The sequence below is a fragment of the Artibeus jamaicensis genome, unplaced genomic scaffold (genome assembly GCF_021234435.1).
Source record: "Artibeus jamaicensis isolate MK-2021 breed Jamaican fruit bat unplaced genomic scaffold, CSHL_Jam_final scaffold_666, whole genome shotgun sequence".
NCBI classification, from domain to species: Eukaryota; Metazoa; Chordata; class Mammalia; order Chiroptera; family Phyllostomidae; genus Artibeus; species Artibeus jamaicensis.
Window position 1 is genome coordinate 222,591 of NW_026522053.1, and position 26,863 is coordinate 249,453.

The window sequence follows — 26,863 nt, forward strand, 5'->3', positions numbered from 1 at the left end:
AAGGGTAGTATAAGCATCTTGGACAACTACAAGAGGTCCAATATTTGCATCATAGGGGTGCCAGAAGGAGAACAGAATGAGCAAGAAATTGGAAATCTGTTTGAAAAAATGAAAGAAAACTTCCCTAATTTGGTGAAGGAAATAGACTTGCAAGTCCAGGAAACACAAAGTCCTAATGAAGCTAGACCCAAAGAGAACCACACCAAGATACATCATAATTAAAATGCCAAAATTAAAGATAAAGAGAGAATCTTAGAAGCAGCAGGAGAAAAGCAGAGAGTTACCTACAAAGGAGTTCTCATAAGACTGTCAGATGATTTCTCAAAGGAACTTTGAAGGCAAAAAGGGGCTGGAAAATATCCAAAATCATGAAAAGCAAGGACCTACAAACAAGATTTCTTTATCTAGAAAAACTTTCATATAGAATGGAAGGGCAGATAAAGTGCTTCCCAGACAAGGGAAAGCTAAGGGAATTCATCGTCACCAATTATTATTACATGAAATGTTAAAGGGACTTATTTAAGAAAAAGATGAAGATCAAAACTATGAATATTAAAATGACAAAAAACCTATAACTATCAACAACTGAATCTAAAAAATAAAAGCAAAAACAGACTAGGCAAACAACTAGAACAGGAACAGAGTCATAGGTATGGGGATCATTTGGAGGGTTATCACCTGGGAGGGGGAAGGAGGAGAAAGGGGAGAGATGGTGCAGGGATTAAGAAGCATAATTGGAGATACAAAATAGACAGAGGAATGTTAAGAATAGTATAGGAAATGGAGAAGCCAAAGAACTTACATGCACAACCCAATATATCCATTACATACCAATGGATATAAATTGAAGCCAGGGGTGGTGCGATTGCTGGAAGGAAGGGGGATACCAGATAGAGGGGTGCAAAGGGAAAAGAAATTGGAACAACTGTAACAGTATAATCAATAAACTATACTTTAAAAAAGAAATAAAAATTATACTTCCTAAGATACAGGAGCAGGCCACTTCTGCTCAGAAAATGGCCCCCTTCTGCCTAAAAGGTATATATTAGCTTTATAGGGGGTTGATTTTTTCTGAATTCTTTTGTTCCATGTGGCTGGCTTTTTATGGCACATGCACAAGTGGTTATGTAACTTTTAAGCTGCTGTGCATGTGATTTCCCACAATCTTCCTTGATTGCCCACTTGGGGATTAAACTGCAATGCTAATTTATTATAATTGCATGTTAATGAAGCAGAGGTGAAACTGTGGTCAACTACAGCTACAGTGCATATGCATGGTCCCTTTCTAGGTACTACCTGGCGTTTCTTAATCAGAATGCCAGATGCTGGCTGATGTTAGGACTTCCTGTCATGGCACCTCAGGGCTTTTACATTCTTGGTCTGTCATCTGCCTCATCACAACTGGCTAGGGGTGGGGATGTGAAGAGTCTGCTACTGGCATCTAATAAACAGAGGCCAAGGATGCTGCTAAAACTGTTCAGGACAGCCCTGAAACACAGAATTATTGACCCTGTGTTAGTTTGCTAGGGCTGCTGTAATAAATACCACACACTAGATAGCTTAAAGAACAGAAATTTATTTTTTTTACAGTTCTAGAGGCTTGAAGTCCATGATAAAAGTGTTGGCAAGATTAGCGTCTCCTGAGGCCTTGCTCCTTGGCTGGCCACTTTCTTGTATCCTCACACGTTGTCCCTCTGTGTATCTTTCCTCATCTTTTCTTAGAAGGGTGCCAGTCATTTTGGATTAGGACCTACACTTAATGATGTCACTTTAACTACCTTGCTAAAGACCCTATGTCTAAGATACTAGGGTGTCCCTCCTTTTCTTGGACATAGGGTCTTTAGCAAGGTAGTTAAAATTACATCATTAAGTGTAGGTACTAATCCAAAATGACTGGCACCCTACTAAGAAAAGGAGATGAAGATGGTACCACATTCTGAGGTACTGAAGCCGAGGATCTTAACACATGATTTTTAGAAGGGCACAATTCATCCTGTAACACAGACCAAAATGCCACTAGTGCCAAGAATAAGAAACCTTGCAAAATACTGGAGATAGCTGGCAAATATTAGATAGTAAATACTTTAGTAAAATTCAGGGATTTTAAATTTCTCTTAAGGCTCATCTGCAATTCTTACTCTGCAATATTTTCACTGCCTCCCCCTTTTAATGTTGCTGTCACTATGTTCTTTTTTTAGACTGGAGCCCATTGGAGCAGCTGCCAGTAAAGAATACTCTCTGGAGAAAAACTTGGAGAAAATGAAGTTAGACTGGGTCAACATGACATTCAACTTCATAAAGTACAGGGACACTGTGAGTCTCAGTCCAACTGTCAAGTCCCAAGGACAGCCCATTTATTTTATAGTATATAATAGAAGAATCTATTCAGAATTTCAAGAGAACTCACAAAGGAAGAATTCCTAACATTTAAAAAAAAATTTTTATTCAGACATAATTGACACATATCATTATATAAACTGTACAGTGTGTGGATTTGATACATTTATATATTGTAATGTGATTATCACCCTAATATCACTCAACACCTCTATCATATCACATAATTGTCATTTCCTTTTTGTGGTGGGAACAATTAAGATCTAGTCTCTTAGCAACTTTGAAGGTTTTAATACCGTATTGTTGACTATAATCACTATGCTGTGTGTTAGATTGTTTTCTGCAGGCTGCCTTCCTGGGCCAGTTCTTCTTCCAGGCACCGCTGGAGGGATGCATTTTCTTTTCTTTCCTTTATAATTTTATTATGTAAGGAGGGATGCATTTTCCAGTGAGAAATGTCTTTTGATTCAGAGCAACAAGCTTTCTCAGTGCAAAGGAACTGACTAAGCCTCCTAAATTAGCCTCTCCCAGGGAAGGCTCTCCAGGTCCCTCAGAAGCATACCTGGGGTAAACAATACTTAGCACTTCTCAAAAAAAAATCCCAGTTGATTCTTTCTGACTTCTCCACCCCTAAAATGCCTGAACATCTGTATTGTTAATGCACCCCTGGTCTTTCCAGTGTGCCATGTAGATTGAGAAATAAAACCCCAAAGGCCTTCCATGTCTGCCCCAGCCCCCAAACACATGTGATCTTTTTGTAACTGCTCTCTCCCTTCAGTTTCAATAGTACCAGTGCCTTGAGTTCATCTGGATAAGAATTATGGATGAACCAATGGGAGGGGAGGAGAATGTGGGGCCTCTTCAGCAAAGCTTACCAATGTGTCCCAGTGCATTGGTGCTGCACCATCTGATTGGATAGTCCTAGAGGCTGTGGGCGGAGATAAGGTGTTAAGCTAGGGGACCTAGGAATAGTAACTTAGTTACTCTCAGCCAACTTTTGAGTGATGCAACTATAGAGAGGATCAACAGCAAAAGGAAATCAAGGTATCTCTATATTAAGAGCTAGACACACCTCCCAGTGCAGAGCTACTAGTGAAAAAAATGTGGATAGATGAGAAAATATATCCTATACATATAATATACAGAAAGACCAGACCTGCCACAGAAGGACAGACCCTGTCAACCTCCTTGCCAGGATGGCCTAAGAGGAAAAGTGCCACACATAGGGGCTGACCTTTAAGTCATAGTAACCTTACCTACTAGTAAAATATGGCCTAGTAAATGTGGAGTAAGAGGTTTCCAAACTTTCTTGGTTCATGTAGCCCTTTGGGTCTAGTGTTTTTTTTCATTGTTCCCCTCCCTAGACCAAAAGAAATAGCTCACAGCTATTTTTGAAGTAATTGCATTCAAACAAGAACTGTTTGTGTTCTGTCACCTTAACAACTGTTTGAAAAAACACATACAAGTTGAAATAAATACATTTTCATTTTATTTTTAAGTAACTACTATTATTTACTATGAGTTTGTTGCAGTGCCCTGGGCACTTCAGCACACAGTTTGAGAACCACCAGTCTGGGCTCAAGTGGTCAATTTAGAGGTGTTCCTGCCTGAGGGAGAGAGGTGAGCAAGTGCACAGGAAGTGGAAACACAGGGCAGGTTGGAACTCTTCCCCCTAAAACACATACCAGTTGCAGGTCTGGGCTTAGGCCGTGTTTGATTTCTGCAAAGAAGGTAGAAAATATGTGTCTTTAATAACATTTTCAAGGAAGAAAATAGATATCTCATCCTCTGTGAGACATAGATTCCTGTCCCACCGGAATGGAGATCTGAGCTGTAAGGTTTTGGGGATCAGCAAGGATAGTGGAAGTGTTGTGATACCTCATTCTGACAGGATGAGGTATGTTTATTTGCAGGATACAAGCATTTTGTGTGCAGTTGATGACATTCAGCTGCTACTTGATGATCATGTGATAAAGACCCAGACGATGTGTGGTTCTGCATTCATCAAACCAATAGAAGCAGAATGCCGGGTAAGAGGAAATGAGCGAGTGTTTCATGACATTGGGATAGCTCTCAGTTTCTCAGAGGAGGGAGAAGGTTTTTAAGTTCATTTGACAAACAAACTCATTTTCTCCTGATTGGAAAAAAAATAACACAAGGCTAAAAGCAAATAACCATTCAAGTCAGCATATTATATACTGAGCCTTCGAAAGTCTGCCAAAAGAAAAATGAGAATATTTTAATATACCAAATAAAAATACATTTGGAAAGAATATGAGTATCATCTGGATTAGAGTAATCTACAATGTAAGCTACTTAGGGGTAGGGACTTGGCCTTATTTTGGCATTGCTTATAGAAGTGGCATAGGCTAAGAGCCAAGATTATGAAACGAGACTGCCTAGGTTTAAAGTCTGACTCTGCCACTGATTAGATAACCTTGAGCATGTTACTTAAACTGTTGTCTCTCAGTTTCTGCATTTGTAAAGTATGATGTGTAGCAATATTTCTACCTAAGTATTGATTAAAAGTTTCACCTCCACAAAGCACTCAGCCCATCATTCGTTATAGTAATAATAATAATTATATATAATAATATATAATAATTATTACTATTGTTACTACTCCACTGGAATGCAAGCTCCATAAGAGCAAGGACTCACTTGTTTCATTCATTGCTGTATTCTCATTGCCTAGAACAGTGACCAGACCAAAGGGGGCACTCAATAAGTATTTGCTAAGCAAGAGAATGAGTATATAATAAATGAGACCATCCATTTGGGCCTGTTAGGCAGAGTGGAAAGTTAATGATTCAGACATAAAATGCTAAATTTGCAGAAGTGGGAAGAAAAGCTAGTTCGTGTGCAGGAAATTTTGGACAACTGGTTGAAATGCCAAGCCACCTGGCTGTACCTGGAACCCATCTTCAGTTCAGAAGACATCATAGCCCAGATGCCGGAAGAGGGGAGGAAATTTGCCATTGTTGATAGTTACTGGAAATCACTCATGTCCCAAGCGGTAAGTTTGTACCTCCCAGCTCATCTCACCAGCAGGAACATGGGCTGCCATATATACATGTTCTTCATTGTGCATTATAGCCATGACTCTTAAAACTTGTAAGTAAACTAAACTTTTTGCAAATTTGATATTGTTATATATTTCTTTTTTATATATTTTTAAGTATATTTTATTGATTATGCTTTACAGTTGTCCCATTTTTTCCCCTTATCCCCCTCCGCCCTGCAACCCCCCACCCTTAGTTCATGTCCATGGATTATACATGTAAGTTCTTTGGCTTGTCCATTTCCTATACTATTCTTAACCTCCCCTATTTTGTGCCTAATTATTCTTCTAATTATTTGTGCCAATTATTCTTTTTATTCCCTGAACCTTTTCCCCCCATTCTCCCTCCTCCCCCTCCCCACTGATAACCCTCCATATGATGTGTATTTCTATGGTTATGTTCCTGTTTTAGTTGTTTGCTTAATTTCTTTGTCATTTTTTTTAGGTTCAGTTGTTGATAGTTGTGAGTTTCTTGTCATTTTAATATTCATAGTTTTGATCTTGTTTTTCTTAGTTAAGTCCCTTTAACATTTTATACAATAAGGGCTTGGTGATGATGAACTTTAACTTGACCTTATCTGGGAAGCACTTCATCTGCCCTTCCATTCTAAATGATAGTTTTGCTGGATAGAGTAATCTAGGTTGTGGGTCCTTGCTTTTCATAATTTTGAATACTTCTTTCTAGTCCCCTCTGGCCTGTAAGGTTTCTTTTGATAAATCAGCTGATAGTATTATGGGAACTCCTTTGTATGTAACTCTTTCCTTTCCTCTTGCTGCTTTTAAGATTCTCTCCTTAACTTTAATCTTGGCTAACTTAATTATGATTGACTTAGTGTGTTCCTCCTTGGGTTCAACTTTTTTTGGACTCTTGGCTTCCTGGACTTCCTGAAGTCTATTTCCTTTGCCAGACTGGGGATGTTCTCCTTCATTATGTCTTCAAATAAGTTTTCAATTTCTTTCTCATCCTCTTCTCCTTCTGACACACCTATGATTCAGATGTTGCAACATTTAAAGTTGCCCCATAGGTTCCTAAGCCTCTCCTCATTTATTTGAATTCTTGTTTCTCCATTTCATTCCTGTCAAATGTTTATTTCTTCCTTCTGTTCCAAATATTTGAGTCCTAGTTTCTTTCTCTTCACTGTTGGTCCCTTGTATATTTTTCTTTATTTCACTTTGCACAGCCTTCACTTCTTCCCCTATTTTGCGTCATAACACAAATATTTCTGTGAACAGCTTGATTACCAGTGTTTTGAATTCTGCATCTGATAGGTTGTCTACCTCCTCATAGCTTAGTTCTTTTTCTGGAGTTTTGATCTCTTCTCTTATTTGGACCATATTTCTTTGTCTTGGTGCATCTGTTACATTGTAAGGGGTGGAGCCTTATGTATTCTCCAGGGTGGGACAACCCAAATCACTGCCTTGCAGCACTGTATGTGGGGGAGGGGTCAGAAAGGGAACAGTGCACCTTGCTTGGCTCTTGGCCAGCTTTCAGTCACATCCCCCGCTACCCACAAGCAAATTGGGCCCTTCTGGTGCTGATTCCCAGGTGAGTGGGTTTGTGTACATTCTAGGACCATGTGGGTCTTTCCAACGAACTCTCCTATGAGGCTGGGAGTTTCTCCTGCCACTGCAACACCCCCAGATTTTTACTGTCAGAGGTTTTGAGGCTTTAGTCTCCCACATTGGAATCCTGGATTACATGGTCTGTCTCACTCCCCAGTCGTTCCTCCTGGCTTATCCACAAGTGAATGTAGGATTGCCTAGTCTGCCAGCTGCCACCTCGCCTGCCCAGTTCTCTGCCTTGCTGCACGTCCTCTCCATCCTGGCTGCCTGTCTGCACCCCTCCTACCAGTCTGGATGAATATTTCTTCTTTAACTCCTTGGTTGTCAAACTTCCATACAGTTTGATTCTCTGGCAGTTCTGGTTGCTTTTTGTTTTTAAATTTGTTGTTGTCCTTCTTTTGGTTGTGCAAGGAAGCAAAGCATGTCTACCTGCTATTGTCATATATTTATAATGTCAAAAGTTATTATTAAAAATTCAAGCATGGATATATGTAATATAAAAAATGGAGGCCTTTGAAATTCCACCTTCCTAGGGGTGAGTGCTAACTGTGTAATTTAGCTGTCATTCTAATTAGGTAGAAGACTATTATGGAGTAATGCAATAGAACTTTTAGAGATTGAGAATCCTTTCAGAATTTAAATGATTATTCATATTCAGTTGCTTAGATATTTAGCAAATGTTTATTCTGTACCTATGATGTCCCAAACACTTGCAGATGACCAGAATATAATATCTACCTTAATAGAACTCACTGTTTTGCAAGAGAGAGACTTAGATACATAAGAGCTATAATGGAAATATATACAATAGATTTTAGAACACAGGAAAATGATTTAGCTGCCTGGGAATGTCAAAGAAGTCCACCTAAGGGGGTGACATTGGAAATAGACCTCGAAGTATGAGTTCACTGAGTGTGAATAGATACTCCCAAGACAAGGCATCCAGGCGTTATCAAGGGATGACATTTTTTTCTTTTTGAAGTCAAGTGTGCTCTAATTGGGGTGCATTTATAAAGAATTTGTTTCAAGGGAACTATCCACCCTGGTTGTTTGTAGAAATGAAATAAGAGGTCATTCCTATCGCTTGGCCATTACAGCCAGTTTGCATGATATCCCGCTTTCTCCAACCTCATATCAGTTAAGACTTTCAGTTGCAAGTAACAGAGACCCACTAGAGGTAGCTCAAACAAAAAGAACAGATGGTGTTGCATGGAACTCCAGGGTAGAAAGCATATAAAGGATGGCTCTAGAACCCAGAACTCTCTAAAAAAATCACAGAGTGCTTTTTCTATGCCTGCTTCCACCTGTCTCCCAGACTAGCTTGTCCTGCCACTTAGTCACATCATGGAAGATGATCTTCACACAGCAGTAAAGTCCCCTCCTTCGAGGGGCCAGCCCAGACTAGTATAGAATGTTATGGACTAAATCCCAAAATCCCAGCAGTTAAAATATAATTGGGCTGATTGGTTTCAGGTTCCCAACCCTGGCCCAGTCAACCATGGCCAGAAGAACAGTGTCATGTTATATGAACATTATTACTCTTGTGGGACTAGGAGACACTTAACTGAGCAGGCCATCATTAGTTGACTGGCTAGTTATATGCTCATACAACCTGACCATTCTCAGAGTTTGGGGAGTCCATGATAATTCTTGCCTTTTTGATGAAACCTAGGTGAAAGATGCCAGGGTTCTGGTGGCTGCAGACCAGCCTCGGATGGCTGAGAAGCTTCAAGAAGCTAACATTCTGTTGGAGGACATCCAGAGGGGGCTAAATGATTACTTGGAAAAGAAGAGACTATTTTTCCCCAGGTATTTATTATTGTCCTTTTCTTTGGAATTACCCATGTATAGGTAGAATTACATTTTTCATAGTGAGAATTGGCTCCTATCAATCTATGGCTCCTACATATCTTTTCCTAGTTTCCCATCCCCCAAGAGACAGTTCTCAGAGATAAGGAATGTCTTTATGATTGTTATTTGGAGTGAGGTTCAATGCATACCAGTAGGAGCCAAATCCACACTTTGGCCAACCAACATTGTCAAATGCCCAATTAGAAGGATATAGCAGTCATGATTAGGAACCTGGGCTTTGAAGTTAAATAGACCTTGGTTTGAGTCCCAGCTCTTCCACTTATTAATCGTGAGACCTTTAGCAAATCTACCCAAGCCTTAGGTTCTCTATAAATTAGAGATATAATATCCTATCCCTAGTATATTTGTTGTGCATGTCAAATGAGATAATGCATGTAAAGCATTTAGCATCTAGAATATGTGTTTAAGAAATGTCAGCTAAGTTTCGTTGTTGTTTTGTGGGGGGGTTTTGCTATCAAATTTTGTCATTTCTGGTACGTATGTTTATAAATATTTGACTCTTTTCCACAAGAACAAATTATTCTTCTGTGTAAAAATCAAGGTAATTTTAGAGGGATAGTTTCAAGAAGGAGGGCCCTCAGTCTTGATAATTTATCCATGTATAGTTGACAGTGGATGTTTACTCCATGTATTTGATTCTAATTAGGATGTAGATTTGATCTCAATTTACCTTTAAGGAAAATGCATGTTAATGTTCCCCTATATAAAGACAAAGTTAGTGCTCTGCTTTCCACCAAGAAAAAAAAAGTGGGTTGTTTGAAATTCAGAAATGTCCTTGGTACCTATTTAGTGCAGTATATCCAGTAGAAGTTTTCTCAGTGACAGAAGTGTTCTATATTTGTTCTGTCCATGTAACCATGGGCTACATGTAGCTATCCAGCACTTTAAATGTGTCTAGTGTAAATGAGAAAGCCAATTTTCCATTTTATTAGTATTAGTTTCTAAATATAAATAGCCACAGGTAGTTAATACCTTCAGTATTGGACAACACAGATAGAGCACAAGTAGTGGAAGGAAACTCAATTTGGAAGCACAAAGCTGGGGAAGAGGAAACTTCTGCTATTTGGACTTCTAATTCTATACCCACAGCTGTTGTTCCCAATAAAAATACAAATAACAGCCAACACTAACACAGCATTTATCATATGCCAGGACACTACTCTAAGTGCTTTAAACATATTAACTTATTTAACCCTTACAGTAATCCTATTGGGTTGGAAGCATTATTTTTATCTCCATTTTATAAAGGGGAAACAGCAACTTGCCAAAAAACATAATACTGGTAAATGGAGAAGCTAGAAATCAAATCCAGGTTGTCTGGATAAGAACCTCTCTGAGCCTCATTTTCATTTTAAATTATACAAATATATTAAGTGTTACTCTTACAACCATTGAGCATTATTCATTGTCACATATAATGAATCTACAGAGATCACCTGTTTGATGTTTACTAGAGAATGGGGGAAATTGACATTCTCATTAGTCAGTTAGTCAGCAACAAATTATTGAGCTGTTCCTACCTGTTCAAGACTGCAGCTACAGTAATACTACCTTGCTTCGCTGCATGGCAAACCACCCCAAAACACTTACAAGATTAAAACATCAACTATTTATTTAGCTCACAACTCTGTGGGTTGGCAAATTGGGCTGGGCTCAACTGGATGGTTCTTCTGTTCTCATCATGGCCCACTTATGAGACTGCAGCCAGCTAGTACTCAGTGGCTCCAATCATTTTTATTGTGATTGGTTTCCTGTTGGCTAGGGCAACAAAGGTAGTTGGGCCACATGTCTTTTAGCTTGCTGAAGGCTAGCTTGGGTTTATTCATATGGTGGTGGCCACAGCATTTCCAAGACCAGCAAGAATGGCAGCTTCAAGGCTTCTTGATGTTCAGGCTTCAAACTGCACAAACTCATGTTTGCCACAGTGGGACATAGAGCCAGCTCAGGTTCAAAAGATATGAAAGTAGACTCTGCCTCTTAATGAGATTAGGTGCAAATATTGTGGCCAATTTTTTAATCCATCACATATAGTAAAAACTATAATTATATAGTCCCTTCATTATGGAACTTTCAGCCTAGCAGTCACAGTAGAGGTTCGTTACTTGAACATTTTCTGAAGGTTTTGTTGTTGCTGCCTTAAGGCCCTGAGCAAGAGAATGAAGCTACCTTATTAAGAGTAATTTAAAGCAAAGTGAAGGCCCCTGCATGTAAATAAGTTCATTATTAACATGTAGTTATTACTTCACACCTGTCCTACCTTCTGTCATACCTGGAGATAAGGAAAGAAAAGAAAGTCTCTCTTTCCTTCTCCTGCCCAGTGATTCTCAACTCTAACTGCATTTTAGAATCACTTGGGATTTTTATTTTTATTTTATTTTTTAATTGAATTTATTGGGGTGTCATTGGTTGATAAAATTATATAGGTTTCAGGTGTACAATTCTATAATACATCATCAGTATGTTGTGTTGTGTGCTCACTACCCAAAGTCAAGTCTCCTTTTATCACCATTTATCTCCCTTTTACCCTCTTCTACCTGTTCCCACCTGGGATTTTTAAGAATACAAATACCCAGGTCCATCCCCAGATCAATTATTTATGAATTTCTGGGCATTAAGCATTAATGCCAAGAACCTTGGCATTAGGATATTTTTAATAAGTTCAACAGGTGATTCTGAAGTGCAGCCAAGTTTGAGAACCACTGCTCTGTCCAGTTGTCTTTCGAAAGATAGCACCTCCCACCCAACCATATTAAACTCAGACATACCAGCTTCCATTATTTCTCTTGCTCTCAGAGTTAAAATCATTTCCACCCTACATGCATTAGATGAAAAATGGTGAAAAGAATGGGGCTTAGAGCAGACCCTACAACATAGCTGGTCTTCATCTGAGTCCCATTTACCTGTTGGGATTATAACCTTATTGGAAAGAGTTGATCTCAGAAGAGATTTCAGCTGCCATCTTCCTTTGCTTTGAAATAGGTTCTTCTTCCTGTCAAATGATGAGCTGCTGGAGATCTTGTCAGAAACCAAGGACCCCCTCCGAGTACAGCCACATTTAAAAAAGTGCTTTGAAGGAATTGCCAAGCTGGAGTTTACAGACAGTTTGGAGATTGTGGGCATGATCAGCTCAGAAAAAGAAACTGTTCCATTCAAACAGAAAATCTACCCAGCTCAAGCAAAAGTAACTTTCCTTACCCATTTTTGGTTCTTTACTCCATAACAGAGCAAAACAGAGAGGCAGAGAACACATGGGTTAAGCATTTAGACTCTAGTTTCAGTCTGCCTCAAGGTGGAATACATGGATTCTACAACTTAATTAATGACTGAGTGACTTTAGGAAGTGACTCCATCTTTTACAGTCTCAGTTTGCCCACCTCTAAAATGGGGTGAAGTCCTACCCAGTGTGGCTCAGTGAGTTGGGCCGCATTCCACAAAGCAAAAGGTCACTGGTTTGATTCCTGGTCAGGGAATATGCCTGGGTTGCAGGTTTGATCCCTCATTGAAGCACATACAAGAGGCAAATGATCAATGTTTCTCTCTTGCATCAATATGTCTTTCCTTCTCTTTCTCCTCTTTCTAAGAATAAATAATACCTGAAAAAAATAATAAAATGGGGAATATACTGCAACTAGTGTGACACACCATATTTGTGGAAGGATTTCAACCAAATTTGATGTCAGGAATCAGATCCAAATTGATGCTGCTCAGATTTCCATGATCAGTTAAAAGTAATTCAATCAGAAAACTTGCTGGGGCAGGTGTTTTCAAGGGTCAATGAAATGTGGAATCAATTCCATTTAACTTCAATTTTTATACATGTGTCCTTATATAATGAGTATAGTGTAAATTACTTCTACTCCTGTTAGACATGACAGCATGTTCATTGAAATGGGTAACCACTCAAGCCTCACTTTGCTTACTGTTTTTGCCAACACATGCAAGTTGGAATCAGGTAACCCAACCACACATCACCTTGCTCATTTGTGCCTGAAATCAACAGCTACAGTGGCCAGAAATTCTGGAACTGAATAATTAGCTACACATTTGAGTTACCTGTAGAGCTCTGAAATAAATCCAGATGCCCAGGTTACATCCCACACCAATTATGTCTGAAAGTGGGAATCAGGCCTCTGTATTTTTTTTTACAGATCTCCAAACAATTCAAATTCACAGCAAATTTGGGAAACACTGGAATAATGTAAGAATTAAAACTGTTCATTAGAAATGATCAGTTTTTGCCTTGGTGAGTGTAGCTCAGTTAGTTGGAGTATCATCCCATAACCAAATGGTTGCAGGTTTGATTCCTGGTCAGGGCACATACTAGTTTGCAGGTTTGATCCCCAATCTGGGTGAGTACATCAAGGCACGTGCGGCAAGCAACCGATTGATGCTTCTCTCTCACATTGATGTTTCTCTTTCTCCCTTATTCTCCCTTCCTCTCTCTCTAAAAGCAATGAAAGATGAAAGAAAGAAAGAAAGAAAGAAAGAAAGAAAGAAAGAAAGAAAGAAAGAAAGAAAGAAAGAAAGAGGAAGAAAGAAAAAAGAAAAGAAAGAAAGATTTCATTAACTGAAATATAAATGTCATTCCCCCCCCCTCAACAAATTGTCTGTTTCAAAAAATATGAAAGACCTGGCTGGTGTAGCTCAGTGGATTGAGCACGGGCCTGAGAACCACACAATCGTGGTTCGATTCCCAGTCAGGGCACATGCCTGGGTTGCAGGCCAGTTCCCGGCAGGGGATGTATGAGAGGCAACCATACATTGACATTTCTCTCCCTCTCTCCTTCTCTTCCCCTTTAAAGAAAAATAAATAAAATCTTTTAAAAAAATAAAATATGAAAGAAATGCATGTTAAAAATTCATGATTGTACCTTTTACAAGACACACACTTCCTAGAACGCAGTAAATAAATGTAAAACAAGTAGTTAAAGATTAGTGGCTTAGAGGGATATGGGGGGGAGAAAGAAACTTTTCTCTACCCTCAAGGTTCTTCTGGCTGGTCTAGTAATCAAATAAACATGAGCTGAGTTAAGAACAGAAAATAAGCAAATGTTATTTTATGTAAGGGAGCACATATATAAGAGAGTCAGAGACCCCACATACATGGGAGGTTCAGAGACAGACAGGGAAGCTAAGGTCTAGAAGAACTTCTGAGATAGGCATAAAATAATGCATCTTGGGGCTTCAGGTCACTACAGGGAGATCACATATTCTGTAATTAGTAATTTGTCTCATCATATGGATCAGTAAAAATTCATTGCTGGTGATTCTCATCATAGACCATGCTCCTAATTTATATTCTAGATAGTTAAGAATATCTTAATCTTAATTTTTCTTTTTAAATATCTTAACTTGCAGGGGAAGGGCAGGAGTTTCTCTGGAGCTTGCAGGGTCATTATTGCCTTTAGCTCAAAATAATTTGCATACCACTGAGACACATCTTGAGGTGGCTGGTTCTGAATCCCCAGGTGCACACCCTTGGACTACCTCTAGCCCTGTCTATATAGAAAGCTGATTCTGCAGATGGTCTCTTCCTCTGTGCTTGGCTAATGGTTGCTGCCTGTCTGTCTCACTTGCAGGGCATGGTGGAAAAGTGGCTCCAGCAGGTGGAGCAGGTGATGCTTGTCAGTATGAGGGAAGTTATTCGACTTGGGATTGAAGCATATGTCCAGGTAAACAAGAATGGGATTCATATGACAGGGTGTTGGTACAGCAACAAGAACTTTGGGAGGTTAAATGAATTAGTTCTGACCATTCCTCTGTCTTCTATCAAAGCTCACGTCAGTCCTGCTAGGTACACCTCACCCTTTTGTGCCTCTCCTTTTCTTGCAAATTTGTTTCTGGTGAAATGCTTGCAGTGGGCCAGTCCTTTCTGTGAAATGAATTGGTGGCAAAAGCCCCTTCTAATCAAACATTCTCCCCAACCCCAGGCTTTTCATTCACATGACACATGCCCTAAGTGGCACAACTCATTCAGTCCCACAGCTTTAGGGGAAACAAGTAGGACAGAGGCGTAAGAGAAAAGAACCATTTTAGCTAGGCCCTAACAAAGAAAAGAATATTCAGTTTACACCTTCTCACTCAAGTACAACACAGACCCTGCTGTTCCTTTCAGTGGTATTTTCATTGTAAATTAAATACCAATCCTTTGTCTTATGATATATTCTGAATCAAAAATTAAAGAAAAACTTGTGGGGAGTTATTTCATGCAATTGCATCTATAGCAAGAGTCAGCAAACTGTTTCTGTAAAGAGACATATATATTTTTAGTTCTTCAGGCCACCCACACTATTTTATCTTTGCCTTTGGAGATGATAGGTAAACAGTGGGCCTAGCTGTGTTGCATTATATCTTTATTTACAAAAATAGATTTGTCCCTCAGGCCATAGTTTGCCTGATTTACAGTTAAAAAATAGGGGGGAATGACTAAGGAAATTATTTTTATGTAGCCATTAAAAACAGTAGTTGTGAATACTTTCTAAACACCACCTTGATTATAACTAGTAAAGTCCCTGGGTAGGAGCATGCAAAAAAAAGTTAAGAGTTCATGACATTGTTGGTGTTTTTTTTTTTCATAAAATTCAAGGAGGAAGGCATAAATCAGTAATCCCAGAGATGTCAAGCTTTGTAGCTTGAGAGTAGGGAAGGATTTTTGTTTATGTGTTGTGAGGGGGTAAGATGGTAGGAGATGTTTTTAAGTCAGGTTAAATTATGTAGGATGAATGGACCCTAGAAAATGCCCCACCGCACTATTCTAGGTCTCTCGTAATCAGTGGGTCTTGCAGTGGCCTGGCCAGGTGGTTATCTGTGTGTCTTCCATCTTTTGGACCCAGGAAGTATCTCAAGCCCTAGTGGAAAGGACCCTACAGGTAAGTGAGCCTGTCATGAAGCTTACAGAGGAGATTCCAGCTCAGTTAGGATTTGAATGACATATATCAATAGTTAGAGTAGCTATGTTTTCTAAATAAAAAAATAATAATCACATATCTAACACATGGCATCACAGAAGCCAGGTTTTCATAGGGGCATTTGGACAGAGAATTTGAAATTGGGGCTGTTCCTGCAGTGCAATAACTCTCACAGTCCTTCTCAGACAGAAATCCTAGCCTGCATGATTCTAAAATTTAGCAGCCTCTTCTTCCAGGGTCAATCTGGCATAATTTCTACCAACTTATTTTTTTCCTTTTAAAATTCATTCTTGTTTTCTAACTTTATTTTAAAATAATGTCAGAAAATCTTGCAAAAATAATACAAAGAATTCCATATGCCCTTCATCCAGATTGTACCAATATAAATGTCTTACATAACCACAGTACAGTTGTCCAAAATAGAAAACCAAAATTGATGCAAGACACAATATTATTATCTAATCTGAATTTAGCCAATTACCCCACTAATGTCTTTTTGTCTGGTCCAGGATCCAATCCAGGATTACATGTTTATAGGCAAAGTTTTCACATCTCCTGTGTCTCCTTTAATCTCAAAATATTTCAAGGTTGTTTTGTTAATTCTGATTTTCTTTATAATTTACATATAGTAAAATTCACTTTTTAGTGTACAGTTCTAAGTCTTGACAAACACATACATTTTTATAAAGCTCAAATTCCCCCATGCCCTTTGTAGTCAACTGCTTCTCCTCTCCAAGCCTCTGGCAACTACCAATATCTTTTCTGCCCCTGTAGTTTTGTCTTTTCCACAATAATGAAAATAAAGCCATACAGTATCTAGCCTTTCAAATTTAGCTTCTTTCAGGTAGCACAATGCATTTGTAAGTCGTGTGGAGGTTAATGACTGGAGCTGAGGGAAAGGAAGCTAGAGGGATGACACCCAGGAGTCTTGTGGAAGGTGACATTTCCCTAGAAGGGATTACCAGGGGAAAATCCAACTGAACTAGTTGTCTCCCTCCTATGTTCCTGCCAGGATTTTTTGAAAAAAAGCAATGATCAGATTACACAGATTGTCCAACTGGTGCGAGGGAAGCTGAGCAGCGGTGCTCGCCTCACCCTGGAGGCCCTCACAGTCATCGATGTCCACGGTGAGTATGGAGGCTCCCCTGATATTACCACCTGTTCCAGAACAGCATCCAGGCTTGCCTGTCTCTCTCTTCTGGATGGAGGGACTCAGGATCTCATTTCCCAATATAGAGAAGATTCTCCAACTAAGATTAAGGTGTGGGGGTAAGGAGAGAAGCCAATGGTTCTGAGCAGAGCTGTTACTGAGACAGTGATGGCTACTGCCATTCCTGAGATTTGCCACTGGGAGCCATTTTCTTGCACTGACCAGAGGTAATATTTCTGAATACTCACTAGTTGGCAAGCTTGTGCTTAGTGCTTGACGTATATTATCTCATTTTTACATATCTTCCACATATTAAGAACCTGAGGCTTAGAGAGTATATAACTTGCTGAGTGGCACACAGCTAGTAAGTAGCAGAGACTTTGTAATTTGAACCTATGTCTGTGATTCAAAACCCAGGAGACTGGAAATGTGCAGTGGTGCAGGGAAGGAGTGGGTGAGAGATGATGCCTTCCAGCTCTTCCTTTAAAAATAAGAGGAGAAATCACTGGGGTTTTTATGTAAAATAAACTACCTCCACATCCTCACTCCATCCTCACCAAGGAAATAGGAGCTAGACCAGGCTGGTTGCCTAGGAACAGTGTCCCTCTTGCTCACACCCAGATTCCTGCTGGAATTTAATGACAGCTTTGTCTCCTTATGGCATCAGCCTGATATTCACTTGCATAGACCAACATGAAATCAGGGAGAAATCAGGGAGAAGAATGTGATCCTCATCTGGCCACAAATTCAGCTGATAGGAGTAATACGTGCATGTGTGGTTACTGCCTGGAGTGCCCCAGAGTGGTTGGGTTCACAACATATGCTCATGCACACACAGCATAATGTAGGTTAATGTAGATGCCCTCAACTCAGTCCTTTGAGATTTATCTTCCTCTTGGGTCTCTGATGCTACCACTCTGGGGTTCTCTCAAGAACCTGGAAGGGAATTCTTTGGGAAAAAAATTCCATACTGTTTTCCATCGTTGGCTGCACCAGCCTGCATTCCCACAAACAGTGTACTAGGGCTCAATCTCACCTATAAGTATAAACTAATCAACCAAACAAACAAGTGAGCAAAATAGAACCAGAGCATGGAAATAAAGAACAGACAGTGGCCAGAAGGGAGGGTGAAGAGGATAATGAGGAAAAAAAGGGAAAGGATCGTTAAGAAATATGTATGAAGGACCAATGGACAAAGACAATGGGGTGGAGGGAAGATTGAATATAGAAGGTAAGGGTGAGTAGGGCAGGGGAGAGTAAATGGGGGAAATGGTGACAACTGTAATTAAACAATAAAAATAAATACTCATTGATATAATGCTACCAAAGTTTGAATGTATAACACTTTAGATACAAGAATAGACAGCCAAACTAAAACAAACTTTAGCAGAAGAAAACTTAAATACAAATATAATTTTAAAAATTAATAAATAAATAACTCATTGAGAAGGAAAGAAGAGCTGTTGATATAATCTTGTTCAAGGATTTCTTTCTGCAGGGGTTTGGATTTTACTGTAATAAAGATTACCCTCATAGAGAGGCATCCCTTTGCAAAGTTGTATTTCTGAGATCCTAATCTTGAGCTGCTGTACTCATTCTGAGATCTCAGTAGCTCTTGCCCTGTGAATTACCGAAAAAATAATTAATGATTCCAATAAACCTTTTGTCCACTCTTCAACTTCAGGGCTCCCAACACTGAGAAAATTAGGCTCACAATCCTATGAAAGGAGAAAACCTAGAAATGTGTCTCCCAGCTTGTTGCTCAGGCCCCCAGGTGAAAAGAATACATCTAACCATGGACTCTTGGGTTCCCCTCCCTACTATGTCAGGCCAAGCTGACTATTCTCTTAGGATATTCTAGAGGCCTGAAGTAGGGCCCACAAGGTCATATTAGGGATAAGACAGCATTTGGGGGTAACTACATATTGCAAAGTCCTCTGAGTCAGCCCCACAAGAGTTTAGGAGTGATAACAATAGCTAATACTTATGTGATGCTTTTATATGCCAGATGCAATTCATCTTTCTTTTTTCTCCCCTTCCTCCCTTCCTTCCTTCCTTCCTTCCTTCCTTCCTTCCTTCCTTCCTTCCTTCCTTCCTTCCTTCCTTCCTTCCTCCCTCTTTCTTTCTTTCTTTCTTTCTTTCTTTCTTTCTTTCTTTCTTTCTTTCTTTCTTTCTTTCTTTCTTCTTTCTTTACTCCTATTTTTTCCTTCCTTCCTTCCTTCCTTCCTTCCTTCCTTCCTTCCTTCCTTCCTTCCTTCCTTCCTTTCTTTTCTTTCTTTCTCTCCTTCTTCCTTTCTTTCCCTCTCACCCTTCCTTCCTTCCTTCCCATCTACCTATTATGTGTATATGGTGAATATATAGATATGTATATAGATATGTAAATATATATGTGTGTTTATAGATATTCACTTAATCCTTATCATAACCCTATCAGGAGAGTACTATGTTACCTGCATTTTACAGATTATGCAACTGAAGGAGAAAGAGGTTCAGTAACTTGCCCGAGGCCACAAAGCTAGTAAGAATTTGGACCCATTCACATAAGAACAAACACATAGATGAATAGAACAGATTAGAGAGTCCAGAAATAAGCCCAAGTCTTTATGGTCAATTAATATTCAACAAAAGGGGCAGAAGTATAAAATGGAGTAAAATAGCTTCTAAAACAAATGGCTGGTGTTGGGAGAACTGGACAGCTACATGCAAACAAAAATGAAACTTGACCAACAACTTACCCCATACACAAAAATTAACTCAAGATGGATAAAGACTTAAATATAAGTCATTTCACTGTAAAAGTGCTAGAGGAGAACATAGGCAGGAAAATCTCAGATATTCCATGCAGCAATATTTTTACTAATACGTTCCCTAGAGCAAGGGACATAAAGGAAAGAATAAACAACAGGACCTCATCAAACTGAAAAGATTCTGCATGGCTGAAAAAACAGTATTAAAATAAAAAGAGAACCAACTGTAAGCGAAAATACATTTGCAAATGATAACTTGAACAAGGGTTTGATCTTCAAGATATATAAAGAACTCATGACTTCTGGCCAAGATGGAGGCATAGGTGGAAATACTGTGCCTCCTTGCACAACCAAGTTTAAAGAAAACAAAGTTTTAGTAATAAAAATGCAACCAAAACACAGCAAAATTGAACTGTGTGGAAGTCCGACAAGAACAACCATTCAGCCAGACTGCTAACAGGGGCGGAGCCAGTGGCTGGCAGAGCGGGGTCATGCAGAAAAAGTCGGCCAGACCAACCCAAGAGTGCAGATGGGGTTGGCAGATTCCAAGCACGGGGTGGCAACAGGTGAACCCAGTGAGGGCACAAGGCAGCTGGCTGACCACAGTCACACATTTGCATGCAGATAAAACAAGTGAAGGAGTGACCAGCGAGACAGATCACACAGGCCCCAGCAGCTTGCAGGAAGCAGCAGAGGGGACTGCTATTACCCCTCTCTGACCTGACCGCCACATACAGCATCACAATCCAGCAACCTGGGTTGCCCTACCCTGGTGAACACCTAAGGCTCTGCCCCCCATACATAACAGGGTCATGTATGAAGGAAGTCCCAGGAAACTGGGACTAAAATCAATTGAGTAGACCAGAAGGAAGAAAAAAATGACCAAACAGAAAAGAATGAAGAAACAAGAATTCAAAAAAATGAGAAGAGGCTTAGGAACCTCCAGGACATCTTTAAACGCTCCAACATCTGAATTATAGGGGTACCAGCAGGGGAAGAGGAAGAGCAACAAGTGGAAAATTTATTTGAACAAATAATAAAGGAGAATTTCCCCAATCTGGCAAAGGAAATAGACTTCCAGGAAATCCAGGAAGCTCAGAGAGTCCCAAAGAAGGTGGACCCAAGGAGGTACACACCAAGGCACATCATAATTACATTAGCCAAAATTAAAATGAAGGAGAGAATCCTAGAAGCAGCAAGAGATAAGGGGACAGTTACCTACAAAGGAGTGCCCATCAGACTGTCAGCGGATTTCTCAAAAGAGACCTTACAGGCAAGAAGGAGATGGAAAGAAGTATTCCAAGTCATGAAATCCAAAGACCCACATCCAAGATTGCTCTATCCAGCAAAGTTTTCATTTAGAATGGAAGGGCAGATAAAGTGCTTCTCAGATAAGATCAAGTTAAAGGAGTTCATCATCACCAAGCCCTTATTATATGAAATGTTAAAGGGATTTATCTAAGAAAAAGAAGATAGGAAGGGAAGGAAGATGGTGACTGAGTAGGATGGAGTGGATTGCAGCTTCCGTACACGTGGGTGAAAATCCTGGCAGAGGTGCTGAGAAATAGCACAATTAACTAACAGATCCACAGCATTTATGAACTTGGGAGAGCAGCGATTGTGACAGATGCTTAGGGTCCAGTCAGCGGCAGGTCAGTAATTATCAGGGAGTTGAGTGGAGACAGGAGCCCAGGCAGGGCGACGCCTGGGGCTGGGTACTCTGGTGCTGCTGACATTGCGGAGGGCCTGGGACGGGCACCAGAGGAGTCATCTACGGGAGCCCTGACAGTCAATGGCAGTAAGCGACCAGTGCGGGTGAGCAGCTCTCTCTCTCCCCATCTGCGCAGCACCAGGCAGAGGTCTGTCTGCTTCAGTTTACACAGAGAGAAACAAGAACAAAGGGCCATGTCAGTCTTCAGACTCTGGAGTCATCAGCCCAGGAAAATCGAGAGGCACATTGTTGTCACTGGTCTGGCTGGAGATTGGGCTGGGCTTAGAGGCAGGCTGTCAGGAGAGGCTTTTTTTTTTTTAAGTGAACTGAGGTGCTCTCCTGGGACAGCTTGGCTTGCGTCCCACACAGCTGGCAGAGAGGAAATAATGAGCCAAAGACCAAGGGGCCCAGGCACCCTGGCAGGTGCACTGGCACCTGCATCCCAGTCTGGTAGCCTGGCTGGCAAACGCTGACAACCCAGCCCACAGAGAGGCCCTACTGCAACCAGAAAAACCGGTTTGGACAGTTTAAAACCAACAAGGGAAGTTTTTGTTTTGTTTTGTTTGGGGGGGGGCTTTGTTTGTTTATTTGTTTGTTTGTTTTAGTAATTTTTTAGATTTTTAATTTTACTATTGCTTTATCTTTCAATACTTTGATCCTCTTCTTTCTTTTTTCCAGTTTTAGTCCTTCTCTTCTTCCAAAACTTATCGCTTTCTCCTCCCTTTTCCTACATTTTTTTGTGTGTGTATTGTTTTCTTTTGTTTGTTTATTGCTTTCTTTTCTTTTACCCACAAGAGACACAAACAACTGGGAACTGCAAAAAGACCAGAGTGGGATCCAAGGAGAGGGCATCTCAACAATAGAGACAGAGAGACAAAATTCACTTTGCTATAGCAGAGAAGCTAAAAGTTGCTATATACTTGTATTATTTTTTTCATCATTCTCACTTCTTTTATATTCTAATAGTATCTTTGTATTCCTCCTTCTTCTGTATAGGCTTCTTAGTCTTGGCTGGTTTTATTGTATTATTAGGCAGATTTCCTCTGTTCTTTCCTCCACAATGTATTTCTAATTTTCTATACCTCACACCTCTTGTTTCCCTTTAGCACACTACCTGAAGCTCTACACCCCCTATTCAGACAGATCTCATAGAGTCGATCATACAATTGTTGCTCTAATACTACTGTAAATAATAGCTGTTCCATATAACTGTAAATACTTCACAACAGATCTACCAGAACTTAGCCCACTTTACAAGTTTCTGAATTCTATCACTGGAGTAATTAACTCTACTTGATTACACACTACACCTATTTACTATTCCTCCCATCCAAACTACCACCCGCCCCAGGGTGGGCCAGACCCTATTTACTATTCCTTACTCTCACCTTACCTCAAAATCTGACCATCTGCAACCTCACTGCTTTCTAGTTCCAACTCACAAGCCTTCCCTCCCCGACAAGAGGCTTATCTTTTGTCCATCCTTTCATAAAAGTGGCAAGTTGGGTTGAAGAAGACCATTGACAATATATACAGCCTAAGATCGCCTAGCTCCTCTTTACTGGCTGTGACTCCCCCTCCAACTGATTACACACACAAGAGAAAAAGGAGTAGGTGGAAACGGAGAACATCAAGATACCTCAACGAGTCTGCACCACTGAAATTCACAGATATTCTACCACAGAACTTCACACCATAAACCCAGGGAGTCAGAACAGATTAATTTTAGAAGCTGAGGCTAACAACAAGAGTCTCACAAACAATGAAAAGACAAAGAAACAATTCCCAAATGAAAGTAAAGGTGGAAGCCTCAGAAAGAATGTTAGCTGAAATAGAGGCAAGTTAACTATCAGATATTGAATTCAAAGCACTAGTTATCAGAAAATTCAAAGACCTCACAATGAGCTGGTAGCTACTACATGGGAGCTACAGGGGAGCTATAATGATCTCACCGCAAACTATATCAACATGAAAAAAGAAATAGAAACTATCAGCAAGGGAGAAGAGGAAATGAACAATACAATTTCCGAACTGAAGAACACAGTAGAAAGTTTCAAAAATAGAATCGATGAAGCTGAAGATCAGATTAGCGAGTTGGAGGACAAAGTGGAAAACATCTCATACAAAGAGCAGGAAAAAGAAAAGAGGCTCAGAAAAAATGAAGAGGGAGTAAGAGAAATGCAAGACAATATGAAACGTAATAATATCAGAATAATAGGGATACTAGGAGGAGAAGAAGAACAAGGGATAGAAAACATATTTGAAAGAGTAATGAGAGAAAATTTCCCTAATTTGATGAGAGAAAAAGTCACACAAATACAGGAATCACAGAGAGGCCCAATCAAGAGGAACCCAAAGAAGCCCACTTCAAGACACACCTCATTAAAATGGCAAAATTCCAAGACAAAGAGAGAATCTTAAAGGCAGCAAGAGAGAAAAAAGAAGTAACATACAAGGGAGCCCCAATAAGGTTAGCTACTGACTTCTCAATGGAAACACTCCAAGCAAAAAGAGAATGGCAAGAAATATTCCAAGTAATGAGAACCAGAGGCCTACAACCAAGGCTACTTTACCCAGCAAGGCTCTCAATCAAGATAGAAGGCCAAATAAAGAGCTTCCAAGACAAAAGAAGTCTAAAAGACTATACCTCCACCAAACCAATCCTACAAGAAATACTAAAAGGACTGCTTTAAGAAAAGGAAGGAAAAGAGAGAGACAGGGAGGAACACAGGTACAAAAATGGCAATGAATAAGTACCTGTCAATAATAACCTTAAAAGTAAATGGATTAAATGCTCCAATCAAAAGACACAGAATAGCTGCATGGATAAGAAAGCATGACCCACACATATGCTGCCTACAAGAGACCCACCTCAGGACAAAAGACCATCACAGACTAAAAGTGAAAGGCTGGAAACAAATTTTCCAAGCAAACGGACAAGAAAAAAAAGCTGGGGTGGCAATTCTCATATCAGACAAAATAGACTTCAAAAAAAGAGCCATAAAGAGAGACCCAGAAGGTTGCTTCATAACACTCAAGGGAAGAATCCACCAAGAAGACATTAACATCATAAATATATATGCACCCAACATAGGAGCACCCAAATATACAAGAAAATCTTAGAGGATTTCAAGAAAGATATTGACAGTGACACAATTGTAGTAGGGGATTTTAACACCCCACTATTAAAAATGGACAGATCTTCTAAACAAAATATCAACAAAGATATTGCGGCATTAAACAACACCCTAGATGAAATGGACTTAACTGATATATATAGAGCCCTTCATCCCAAAGAAGCTAAATACACTTCTTTTCAAGTGCACATGGAATATTCTCAAAGATAGACCACATGATTAGACGCAAAACGAGCCTCAACAAATTCAAGAAAATTGAAATCATACCAAGCATTTTCTCTGATCACAAGGGACTGAAATTGGAAACCAACCCCAAAGGAAAAAACCCAAAGCACCCAAAATCATGGAGACTGAATGGTATGCTATTAAACAATGAATGGGTCAAGAATGGAATTAGGGAAGAAATCAAAAAGTTTCTGGAAACAAATGAAAATGATCTCACAACAACCCAAAACTTATGGGACCCAGCAAAGGCAGTCCTGAAAGGGAAGTTTATAGCAATACAGGCCTACCTAAAGAAGATAGAAACATTTTAAACAAACAACCTAACCCTATGCTTCCAAGAACTTGAGGAACAACAACAAAGACAGCCCAGAGCAAGCAGAAGGAAGGAAATAACCAAGATTAGAGCAAAACTAAATGACATAGAGACTAAAAGCACAATTCTAAGGATCAATGAAACCAGGAGTTGGTTCTTTGAAAAGATAAACAAAATAGACAAGTCTTTAAGTAGGCTCATCAAGAAAAGAAGAGAGCAGACACAAATAAATACAGTCAGAAATGAAAGAGGAGAGATTACAACTGATACCACAGAAATAGAAGGGATTGTAAGAAATTACTATGAAGAACTGTATGCCAAGAAATTTGAAAACCTAGGTGAAATGGACACATTTCTAGAAAAATATAATCTTCCAAAACTCAATGAAAAAGAAGCAGAAAATATGAACACACCAATAACAGCAAAAGAAATTAAAGAAGTAATCAAAAAACTCCCATCACACAAAAGCCCTGGACCAGATGGTTTCACAGGAGAATTCTACAAAGCATTTAAGGAAGAGCTAACCCCTATTCTTCACAGAATATTCCAAAAAAACCAGGATGGAAAACTCCCAAACTCTTTTATGAAGTCAGCATCATCCTAATTCCAAAACCAGATAGGGACAGAACAAAAAAAGAAAACTTCAGGCCAATATCGCTGATGAACATAGACGCTAAAATCCTCAACAAAATATTGGCAAATCACATCCAACAATACATTAAATACATCACACACCAGGACCAAGTGGGATTCATCCTATGGATGCAAGGATGGTTCAATATTCGCAAATCAGTAAATGTAATACATCACATAAACAAAAGCAAAGACAAAAACCACATGATCATATCAATAGATGCAGAAAAAGCTTTTGATAAGGTACAACACCCATTTATGATAAAAACACTCAGCAAAGTGAGAATAGAGGGAGCATTCCTCAATATATTAAAGGCCATTTATGAGAGACCTACAGCCAACATCATACTCAAAGGGCAAAAAATAAAAGCTTTTTCACTGAGATTAGGAACAAGACAAGGATGTCCACTTTCACCACTTCTGTTCAATATAGTATTGGAAGTTTTAGCCACAGCAATCAGGCAAAAAAAAAAAAAAAAGGAAATAAAAGGCATCCAAATAGGAAAGGAGGAAAGAAAACTGTCACTGTTTGCAGATGACATGATAGTGTACATGGAAAATCCTATAGACTTTACCAAAAAACTGCTCGAACTAATTATTGAATTTGGCAAAACAGCTGGTTACAAAATCAATATCCAGAAATCAAAGGCATTTTTTGTATACCAACAATGAATCAGCAGAAGCAGAAATCAAGGAAAAAATCCTATTCTATATAGGAAAAACAAAAATAAAATATCTGGGAATAAACCTAACCAAGGAGGTAAAAGACCCTTATGCAGAAAACTCCACAACATGGAAGAAAGAAATCAGGGAAGACATAAAGAAATGGAAACATATACCTTGTTCATGGATTGGAAGAATTAACATCATCAAAATGTCCATACTACCCAAAGCAATATACAGATTCAATGCAATACCTATTAAAGTACAAATGGCATATTTCACAGACATAGAACAAATGCTTCAAATTTTTATATGGAACCATAAATGACCCCGAATAGCAGCTGCAATTCTGAGAAAGAAGAACAAAGTAGGAGGGATCACAATACCTGATACGAAACTGTTACAAGGCTACTGTAATCAAAACAGCCTGGTACTGGCATAAAAACAGGCACATAGACCAATGGAACAGAACAGAGAGCCCAGAAATCAACCCAAGTCTCTACAGTCAATTAACATTCAACAAAGGGGGCAGTAACATAAAAT

General features: G+C 39.5%; 1 protein-coding gene across 1 annotated transcript in view; it reads left to right on the forward strand.

Annotated features, from left to right (window-relative positions):
* DNAH3 (dynein axonemal heavy chain 3) overlaps positions 1–26,863 on the forward strand; it is a 279,857-nt gene that overhangs the window by 139,824 nt on the left and 113,170 nt on the right. The window contains exons 23-30 of the mRNA XM_053659488.1: positions 2,199–2,313; positions 4,251–4,367; positions 5,174–5,353; positions 8,634–8,770; positions 11,813–12,014; positions 14,413–14,505; positions 15,592–15,702; positions 16,754–16,868. Coding sequence (XP_053515463.1) covers positions 2,199–2,313; positions 4,251–4,367; positions 5,174–5,353; positions 8,634–8,770; positions 11,813–12,014; positions 14,413–14,505; positions 15,592–15,702; positions 16,754–16,868 — 1,070 coding nt within the window. The remainder of the gene's footprint in view (positions 1–2,198; positions 2,314–4,250; positions 4,368–5,173; positions 5,354–8,633; positions 8,771–11,812; positions 12,015–14,412; positions 14,506–15,591; positions 15,703–16,753; positions 16,869–26,863) is intronic.